Source organism: Lactuca serriola, chromosome 7 (assembly GCF_051521515.1).
Source record: "Lactuca serriola cultivar US96UC23 chromosome 7, Lser_US96UC23_V15, whole genome shotgun sequence".
Lineage (NCBI taxonomy): Eukaryota > Viridiplantae > Streptophyta > Magnoliopsida > Asterales > Asteraceae > Lactuca > Lactuca serriola.
The window spans coordinates 105,265,893-105,277,034 of record NC_136414.1 but is presented as its reverse complement, the minus strand read 5'-3'; the positions used below and the strand labels follow the sequence as shown (position 1 = coordinate 105,277,034).

The 11,142-nt window shown below is 33.3% G+C and overlaps 1 protein-coding gene across 1 annotated transcript; it reads right to left on the bottom strand.

The window, feature by feature from the left end:
• Positions 1-5,104: 5,104 nt before the first annotated feature.
• Positions 5,105-8,573, bottom strand: LOC145062755 (polygalacturonase At1g48100-like). Its single transcript, XM_079010354.1, has 6 exons — positions 7,956-8,573; positions 7,692-7,859; positions 7,033-7,077; positions 6,714-6,921; positions 6,545-6,626; positions 5,105-5,802 (listed from the first exon to the last, which is right to left on the bottom strand). The coding sequence occupies exons 1-6, from the start codon at positions 8,292-8,294 to the stop codon at positions 5,301-5,303; spliced, it is 1,344 nt and encodes a 447-aa protein (XP_078866480.1). The 5' UTR covers positions 8,295-8,573; the 3' UTR covers positions 5,105-5,300.
• Between the last annotated feature and the right edge of the window lie 2,569 nt (positions 8,574-11,142).

The window sequence follows — 11,142 nt, the reverse complement described above, 5'->3', positions numbered from 1 at the left end:
GCTACTACACTAGTATCAAGGCTGCCCCGTTCGAAACCCTCTACGGCCGAAAATGCAGGTCACCTCTATATTGGGCCGAAGTGGGGGACACTCAATTAGCAAAAGGACAAGCAACAGACAACACACTCACTGGACCAGAAATCATAAGGGAAACTACGGAGAAAATTGTCCGGATCCGGGAACGTCTGAAAGCGTCAAGGGACGGACAAAAGAGTTACGCGGATAAAAGACGGAAACCCTTGGAATTCCAAGTTGGATATCGAGTCCTACTAAAAGTCCCGCCCTGGAAGGGGTTGATACGTTTCGGAAAGCATGGCAAACTGAACCCAAGATACATCGGACCATTCGAGATCCTTGCCAGAATCGGTCCAGTGGCTTACAAACTTAGATTACCTCAGGAGCTCCACAACGTACACCCTACCTTCCACGTGTCAAACCTAAAAAAGTGCTTTTCCGATGAGACCCTTGTCATCCCTCTAGACGAAATTGCAATAAATGAGAATCTCCAATTTGTAGAGGAACCAGTAGAGATCATGGATCGGGAAATAAAAAGGACTAAACAAAGCCGCATACCTATTGTAAAGGTCCGCTGGAACGCCAAGCGAGGACCTGAATACACCTAGGAACGCGAGGATCAGATGAAACAAAAGTACCCACATTTTTTTCCTAACTTGTAAACTCTATCTTAGATTAAATTTCGGGACGAAATTCCCCTACTGGGGGGATGATGTGACAACCCCATATTTTCCAAAAGCGATGTAACACTCTAAAGTCAAATACAACGAAAACTATTTGGAATCAATGAAATTAACCTCAAAAATAAAGTGTTCAAATATCTAAATTGGGATGCATCAAATATTAGATATCGTGCCAAGGTTTCCAACAACATAAAGAACATTTGAAACCGAGTTATATTGAAGAAATTATAACCACGCGAATATTTACGGCACACCGTTAAAACATTATTTAACATAAAAAGTGAAATTACAATAAAATGCATTTTAGCCTTAAGTATCTAAACAAAAGTTGTAGAGTTCGATAAACTGTAAACGTACATAAAAAGATCGCCCAAATTGGACCTCGTATGAAGAAGTTACGAATTTTCTAAGTTTCGTAACAGTAGTAGAGAGCTAAAAACTCGAATTGAAGATCGAGCGTATTTACCTATCACAACCTAAACGAAAGTTGAAGACCTCCACAACAGGAGTAAAATGATAAAAAGACAAACGAAAATCGACGTCGAATAAAGAAGCTATGAATTTTTAACGAACTTTAGCAATCCCGGCCTATTCAAAACATATCATTAAAAATAAAGACAAAACTAGCCGACGGAGTCTAAATGAAAGTATAAAAACAAGTTTGATTTACGAGATTCATACATGCATTCAGTATTTACATTATTTTGGAACACAAAGTTTATCTTTATCATTCAAGTACGAAAAATACTAACGCACTCCAAATTTTGGGAACTTTTCAAACTATATATAGAAAATATTGGATTTTCTGAAAACCATGTTCATCGATTTTCTACCAAAAGGACATACTTTTCAATACAAAACAATTATGAACTCACCAACTTAATTGTTGACACTTTTTCGAAACCACTTGTATTTCTCAGGGAATCAGTAATACAGGTAACCACCAGCTTTTGAGGAAGGAACGCTAAGGACGTTTATCATTCAACATTTATATCATCATATTGTAATATTCTTTTGCAAATATGTATAACGCAACAATATACGTTTTTATTATATATATGATGGTTGTGTTACTTTCTTTACAATATTCAATTGTTGTGATACTACGTGAAGTCATCCACCCCCGAATGTTTTCGCCATTCTGGTTTGGGGGTGTGACAGATACTATGATAAACATTAAGTTACCCTTTTCCTACCTTGTTAAATACGAGTTAGTGTGCCGGTTAACCATACACGCTCCACTAACCGACTTAAACAAAGTGCAAAGTGTAATTTCATGGATTAGCACCTTATTCACATTTTCCTAAGTAACTAAGATTGGGTATTTATAAAAGGTTTAGTTACCTAGTATTTATCAATAATACTTTTAATGAAGGGAGAATTCTAGTCCTTGTCCTACCCGTTCGGCTAACGACCCTTCACCGGTCAAGGAAGCGGTGGGTGAGAGTGGACACCCATTAAACTACCATTTTATATGCAGTAACCTTTTACCCCCTTATAGACCGACTTCGTGAATAAGGCCTACTAGCGGTAAGACTGACTTGCTCTTATACATATATATATATATATATATATATATATATATATATATAATTAACTTATAATATTATAAAGTATAAGGGTTGAATTTTAACTTTTAAAATTCAAAGGGCTTAACTTGGAATTAAAGTACTCATAAGTGAAGACTTTTCAAATTCCAAAACTTGAGGACAAGTTTTGAAACTATTCAAAACTAATTAATTCCATAACTTATGTGTTTAAAGTAGTTTTAATTAAAAAACTCTTCAAGTTCCATAACTTGAGGACACGTTATGGAAGACTTTAAACTAATAAAAGAATGTAACTTTTCTTTATTTTGTAACTTATGGAATTAATTAAGGTTACACATTTTATTACTTAATGAAGTGACTCTTGAACCTCCATAACTTAAGGACAAGACTCTTCATTTTTTTGTAACCATTGCCACCTTTTATGAGTTTTATGAAACTTAAATGTGACTTTTCATATAACTTGAGGACAAGTTACAAAAACACATTTTAGAATCATCTCTTAGATTAAAATAGATTGAAAACACATAGTCAATTAACTTATGTATTAATCTAAGCAACTCATATGAACAAAGATAATTCACATCAAACTTTTTCATATAATTAACATAACTTTTAAACTAATACAAAACATGAATCTATTGACAATTATCTTTGAAATTGGATTAGTATGAACATTACCACATCAAAAACAAGTTTATAAGTCCAAAAACATCTTAGGGTAATGTTCCTAGTCCAATTCCAGCCAAAATAATCGAGCATATGTTGTCTGGGGGTCCAACTCGTCAAGTGCACGAACCAACTCGGCGAGTTGGATGCTTTTTGCTTTGGACTCGGCGAGTCCATCAGTGGACTCGGCAAGTCTGCTGTGCAGACAACAACAAAATTCGATTTTTCAGCTAATTTTGCAAGTATAACAAGAAAACAAGCCTAGGCTCTAATACCACTATTGGGTTTTGAGCATTCTAACACTCCTAAGTGTACATGCAACCTTAAATACCTTAGATCAATGTTTTCTCTATTATACATGCAAATATGAACTTTCCAAGGTATTCATCCTAACTAGCATAATATCATTGATTCATATGAAAATATCAAGTTAGAATTACATACCTCTTTGATGTAGAATGTCTTCATGAAGCTTGAGTGCCTAGTGCCCCAAGTGTGACACCTCAAATGGTTCACACAACACCAAATACACTTGGAATAGATTAGAGAGAAATCCACACTTCATAAAAATCGGTTAGCCCTTTCTCTCACACATAGTGGCCGATTTTGTCATCAATAAGATGCTTATATAGTTAGTGACAATTAGGGTGAACCCTAATTGTCATGGCTTTCCATTTCCTTGGATCCAGGGGTTCAAATATACCATGGAGCATCCATGGAGCATCTTATGGGTTTTAGCCCAACTTGACAATCCATGGAGCATTAACCCACTATACATGTATGGATGATTTACACAATCAACCCATATATTTAATTAGTCTTCTTTTGATCACTTAATTAATTCTAGATTAATTCTTGATCAATACTAATTAAATAATCTTATTAATATATTAGAACTTATAATATATTAACCAACCTTAAGTGTTATTTCTCTCATTATAGTCTATCCAAATGCATGATGCCATGCAACCCAAATGGACCATGCTGGGTCGGGTCAAGTCTTACCAATTATAGTTTTGAACATAGACATTAATCCAACAGTTATAGCTTGGTGCGACTAACTGAAGCATTTTTTAGAGAAGACGTGATCATATACTTGAAGATGCTTTTAATAAGCTGAATACATTACCAGAAGAGGATCTTCGCAGATCGTTTGCGTCTTTTGTTGCAACTATTACATTTATGTTTGGTAAATGGGTATGAACATATTCCTTCATTGGAGATGGTGTTTTGTTAAGGGAATTCAACAAGAAGATCTGACTGAGTTGATGATGGACTTTCCTGCGCAGCTTAGGTGGAAGGCGAAGAAGGCCTCCTTCCGGGGGGTCTGAGCCATCAATATTATGTGATGAAAAAAAATTTTGTATTACATTTATTTAGCATTGGAGTGATTATTTATATTTTATATTTGACACATTATATTTTGTGAAGTGGGTTGTCTTTTTTTTTTTATGATACGTTATTTTGTATTATAAGACATTAATTGTCATTTAATTTAAAATTTAGTAAACCTATAAATCTTTTTATAAAAACACTTAAAACTATGACACACAAAATGTGTGTCGTAAATGCATGTTGTAAGCTTATGACACGAAACTGTGTGTAGTCTTACTTTATGACAATGGCTTTAATGACACACAATACGTGTTGTGAACGCATGTCATAAATGAGTGTCGTAAGCTTATGACACGCAAATGTATGTCATTTTCCTTTTTGACCGGGATGATTTAATGACACACATTTGCGTGTCATTTGTATCCCTTCATAACACACATTACGCGGCATAAAATGTTTTTTTTCTAGTAGTGTCAAGAATCATATTCTTATAAATAATCTTTTTGCATCAAGTTATTATTGGTGTGACCCTTGAAGATCATATATTATTAGCAATATAATTCTAAAATGATTATTGAGTATAAAGATCTTTTAAGAGGTGTTTCAAGTACTCCGTAAAACTTAGTGTTTCTACTTTTGATGGCTTAATGTTCTAAAGTGATAATAATAATAATAATAATAATAATAATAATATCAATAGTTAGTTTGCATCCTAATGTGCTCCATCGTTCTCAATAAAACAAAAGTTGTAATCGTTATCCGGAATAAGTCGTAATCGTAGTCATATGTTACATGAAACATTAGACAAGATCGTCATATCATGTAGTGTATGCAATTACGCATTTTGTAACAATGTACATATAAAGCCTCTTAGGCAACATGTATAAATACATGCTTCATTATATTCTATAAATTTCACAATAGTAAGGGGATAAACTTTTCTTGCCCCTATTAACACATTCTATAACACATAACACCCAAAATAACATATTTAAACTCAAGATTTCAAAGTTTCTATGAGTAAGTTTCAACACCTTACCCAAACTCATGTTCAACATTGATCTACATCAGCTGTAGGAAGGGATATAGGGTTACCCTCCAACAAACAAAAAATCGGTGGAACAGTTAGAGTCTGAAGATCCCCATATGCATTCCAACAAAAAGGACTCGACATAATCTGGCCTTGAGAAGGCCACAATTCCACTTCAGAAAATGTTAGGTTTCTACATGGTACACTGTCACTACACCCCAAATGCATGGCTGGACTTCTAACATCATAAGTTCCTCTAATTCTCTCGTAAACTATGTCTGATATGCTCACTGCTGAAGTCTGGTTCGGACACAATTTTGTTTGGCAATAGTATTGGTCGATCATTATCGGATTTCGAACAGTATCCATATGGATGTTGATGAATCGAACATTTGACACTGAACCTAATCCTCCTTGCCACGTCTTGATTCGAACACCGTTGTCTGAATGCTTTATGACTGAATCCATTACTACTATGTTTGATACACATGCTCGTGAGTTACGCATCCCAAGACTACCAATGCTGCAACATGTACATGAAGAAAAAGACACAATCATGATTATTTATTTATACCATTTGTTTAAAAGACTTGTATTATGGCCCAAAAAAAGAGTTAGGACGTGCATATCGCTCGGGTTATGCTAAATCATGGATAATCAAGATAGAACTTATGAATATTTGGTCCGGCCTTGCAAACATGGTCCAATTTTATTTTTAGATCAATCTATGCACCCATAGTTTAATAACTATGTTGTTCCTAAATATATGCATTTGTTTACCATAAAACTTGAATGTTCATCTAGAAGGTTGTAGAGCTCTATATGTACTATAATAATGGTCAAGTAGACTACTGAAATTGTTTATTTTATATGGTACACTTTTAAGTATAGGATGGTGAGTTGATTTGCATTAAGTTTCATTTTTATGATAAGATATACAAAATTAAATCATTGGGTAAAATAATATTGGTTCGAAAGAGTCGAAACCCATCCAAGGTATTCAAATTCAATATTTTTTTTTTACCAATATCATTTTCTTGAAAGTGTTGGTTATTATTATAATAATATGAAATTTGTAATCAAACTTAATATATAATTTATTTATGTGATTAAAATATAAATGAGATGCTGTTTGCGGATAGACCAACCCGACCTGCATTCTAACATGTCATTGGACGAATGTAGTAACTAGTTGAATATTTGAAGGGCAATTGTATATGCTTTATGGGTTTAAACTAAAAGTGGGGACTTTTAGGAATGTTCACCTTATCCCATGGCTTGGACCACATGTTATGTTCTTTATGTCTACATCATAACTCCCTGCCCCAATTGACACACAATCATCACCTGCATATTAAACAAATCTCAATAAAAGAATTAATATTATCTGATGTTTTAGCTTGATGGTATTTGATCGGTTTTCAATATTCTTACCATTGGATATAAGTGAGTTGTATATCTTCACATCGTTTGTGTTCTCGATATGGATTCCATCAGTGTTGGGGCTTAGAGATGGAGCTTTAATATTCAACGAATCTATGTATACGCCATGGCACCCATCGAAACGGAAGTTGAATTGTGGGCTATTCTTCACTTTAATTCCTTTTACTGTTATATTTGTGCTCATGAAAAATCTAATAGCCTGCATTTGCATTTAAAAGTTATGACCATTGTTATATATGTAACGAAACGACCTGTAGATATCAGTTAAATAGTAATTAAATTGAAGTGTGTGTTTAGACGATAGACTTACAACAGGACTGTCACAAGGACCAGGTAGAGTTGTTCCGTTTGGTCCCTGCCAAATTATTACGTAACATTGTTAGTGTCAGATTACACCCATTTTGTTAATTCAGTTACCTAATCAACATATTAACATTTTATCAACAAAAATAAACATAAGAATATAAATTGATGACCTTTTACAATATGGCCTTTGTTAGTCTTTTTGTTTCCTTTTTTGTATATCTTTTTGTTAGTCTTTTTATATATAATATAAATTGATCTAGAAAAAACACCATATTAATAAAAATCAACTTTTAGTACTCTCAAACGCCCCATTAAGGGTGGTTGAAATCGTTTGGGATGAGCTTCAGGTTGCCTTCGGGAACACGGCTCTGCTGTGGCTAGCTATGACTGCAAAAATAGACCTCTTATGTGGCTTCTTTAACCCGATCTTCCCTCCAACGAAGCTTTGTACCTTGGTTTTGTATGCTTGTACCAAAGTCATGTGTGGCATGAAAGGGTTCCATGACCCATCCCCATGCATATATATATATATATATATATATATATATATATATATATATATATATATATATAAAGTTGAATTAAATAAAAACAATAATATACTTTTTCTAATATATAACTGAGGCAATATAAAAAAATAACACTATATATAAACAATCATACTTTGTGAGGTTTGCAAGGAAGATTCCACCACTTTTCTCCTTTTCCATCAATAACTCCACCACCTTGTAGAGACATGCCATTTACCCTATAAAACACCAGCCATTGTCTCATGCTGTTACCTTTCCGCCACGAACTTGGTCCATCTGGTGCCGTAATTGTCCCTTCAATCTTCACAAACACGATCCGAAAAAAAAAACATTATTAAATAACTCAAAAACCCATCATGCATCAACAAACAAGGCATGCAAATTTTCACATGATTACCTGAAACACAACCCTATTCCCACAACTTCCAGTGAAAATGGTGGACTGTATCAAGAAAGTATAATGCTTTGGAACAAGAAGGATCGTGGGTTCGTCGTTTTGACAAGCTGAATCCCACGCCATTTTGAAAGCTTGTGTGTCATCCGTCACCCCATCTCCTACGGAACCGAACGACCTCACATCAAGAACATGTAAATATTGATTCTTGGGGATCATTGCTGGTTCCGGAGAAGGAGATGGTGATGGGGAAATGTGATCAAGTGATCGGGAGTTAACAGAACTAAAATGGACGTAAAGGAGGAAGAAAAAGAGGAGAAAACTGCAGAAAGATAGTCCCATGGATAGTGAGCTATAGCTAGAAGAAGAAGTTGGTTTATGGTTATATAGGACAAAAAAAGTGAATGTTGACAAAAGGAATCCAACTTCTATGGCACTCTAGAAATCATGTGTTGAAAGAATCAGACCTGATCTTTGGGTGGAAAGCTGTAGGGTTTCGTAGGGTTTATGACAAATGAGGGAAACCGAAAGAAGGTTTTGCTTGATGGGTAAGACTTTTGGTGGTGTGAGTGACCACAATCGGCACTAGGTTACTTATAGCAGCACCAAGAAGCAAGTTGCATAATCAGTTGAACAAGGGATACACAGGAAGTAGAGGCTTCTTCTCTTTATTTATATTTATATATTTGTATATGTGGAGTAGCTCTAAGTGGAAGTGTGGCTTAAAGTTATTAAAATTTTCAACCTTAGCGGCTTAACCGACCATCCATCTCTTAATATTTTGTGCATATAACTCAGGGTTTAATGCATGTTTTTTTATTAATTGATGCTAATAAAATAGACTTGAATTTATACAAAATTTTATTTATATTTTTAAATGAAATATGCATGGATAAATTTGTGAAATTTTGGTAACCACTTAACTTAATGAAATAGTTAAATGTGGTTAACTAATTTGTATGAAAATTTATGTCATAACAGAAAAAACATGGTTGAATAAATATGTATTCAATATAACCTTATTATAATAGCACAACTTTTAGTCTAGATGTGATATCGATCAAATCATAAAAAAGGACTTGACATACCATGAGTCCGTGATACATGAAAAAAGGACCAACAGTTGGGTCAAATTTCCACTATTATCTGCCGGGGTTCAAAATTACAGAGTTTTACTAAGGCAAATATCACGAAATTGGAGAATTGCCAAATGCTATTTTAGGTATAATATTAAATTGTGGTCTAAACTACCCAACTTTCAGTGTGCTAAATATGAGAGTATAAGGCCTACTGCCATATTAAAATACGGGGTAGTACTTTTCTTTTTACAATATGTATCTCTTTGTCGTTACTAGAACGTTGCTATCATGTTTTTATCTTCAAAAACGTTTCATTAAGTATATACATTAACTGAATTAAAAAAAATTTAAGACATGACCAATAAAAATGAAATTTTCAATTCTTGTTTTTTCAAGTGGGGGGTTTTAAATACTTAAAACCCACCAAAAACCCCACAAGAAGTATGTAATTTGTGGTTTGGACGGTGCAATGTGCATATAAGGGTTCAGGAACAAGAAAAGAAAAGAGGGCGTTGAGTGGAATGTAGATGTCAGATGCACAAGAACGGGAAATGTGATATATATATATATATATATATATATATATATATATATATATATATATATATATATATATATATATATATATATATATATATATATATATATATATATATATATATATATATATATATATATATATATATCACTAACTTTTTTATATTAATAAGATTATTTTTTTAATTTTTATATTAGAACTTATCTTTTATATATATATATATATATATATATATATATATATATATATATATATATATATATATATATATATATATATTAACTTCATCATTTTTCAATCTTGTTTTTAACCTCTATCTAAAAAAATAACTGAAAATATGTAAATTTAACATTTATTAACCTCTACCCATATTTATATTGAGATATTTTTTTTCATATAACGTAAAATGTGCACCATATGCAGATAAGTAATAAAACGTTTGTTTTGAATTTATTTTTTCAAAAAAATCATATTTTATAAAAATGTCTTAACTTATTAAGATGTTTTTCATCTGTACATCAATGTGTATATACACTACAAGAAAAAAGGGCAATAGCGACGACACACTATTAGCGGCGACAAGTAATTTGTGCGTTACGTGTCACAACTAATAGCGTGTGTCGCTGCTAATGGTGTCGTTGCTAATATTAGAAAACCATGATCCATGTCAAAACAATCTTGTTAACGTTGTCCGTTGATTTGAACCTGATCGAACAGCTAGAAATGATGTTCGCTCAGCTCAAAAAACATCCATTTATCAAAGCTGATACGGGCAAATAAAGGAAACCCCATGGATTTGGATTTCGACAGGGAGCTCACATATTCCCTTGTCAGGGACCGTGGTAATTGGTTTACCCGTAAGATTAAGAGGTATATGTGGATGAACATCCCATTAAATGTATCTAGTTGAGACAATGTTTTCCCCGCTTTAAGGAATGTCATAGTCATGCATCTAATGGTAACTTGGATAATATTTTAAGTTTAGTTGTTTAATTAACTTCGATCCCAAGCATGCTCAGTTTTTGTAGATCATTAATGCGACTTTACAAAGAATTTATAGAGGCCAAAAATAAATAAAGCACATACGTATTTTCTGAATGCTCGGAGGGGGGGGGGGGGTGGCTTACAAATATCCCAAGGGTATTAGGCAACCCCCATGAGGGTATGTCACATGATAATTGGGTGCAAGAAGTCGATCATTTTCAAACTCCCAAAATTTTAAAGCGTTCGGCATCAAAAAAATGAGTCACTGCACAATAACAAGTTGTAAATAGAGGGGGATCGTGCTCATATAGGAATGTCTGTTTCAAAAAAGGAAGTTATGATATATTTAACTATTTATTTAAATTATATTTAATCTAATTTTTAATATTAAATAGGACATCACTCGAATAGAAGCATTTCGTAAGGCTAATACAGATAATCAAGTAGAATTTAGTAGTCCTGCAGTCGAGTAACAATAAGTAAGTGCTTAATTCGTATTTTCATATAACTGTTTATACCATCAAGGGGTATTTAGTAATCTAATTTTTGTGATATTTATCATTTTTTGAAAATGCAGAATGCATTACTC

Bases quoted from the DNA above. Each gene is read 5' to 3' on its own strand.
- LOC145062755 (XM_079010354.1), bottom strand. From the start codon at position 8,294: ATGGGACTATCTTTCTGCAGTTTTCTCCTCTTTTTCTTCCTCCTTTAC. The intron at 6,922-7,032 runs GTAAGTCTATCG...ATGCAAATGCAG, and splicing joins GTCCTTGTGACAGTCCTGTT to GCTATTAGATTTTTCATGAG. The intron at 6,627-6,713 runs GTAAGAATATTG...TTTAATATGCAG, and splicing joins CAACTCACTTATATCCAATG to GTGATGATTGTGTGTCAATT.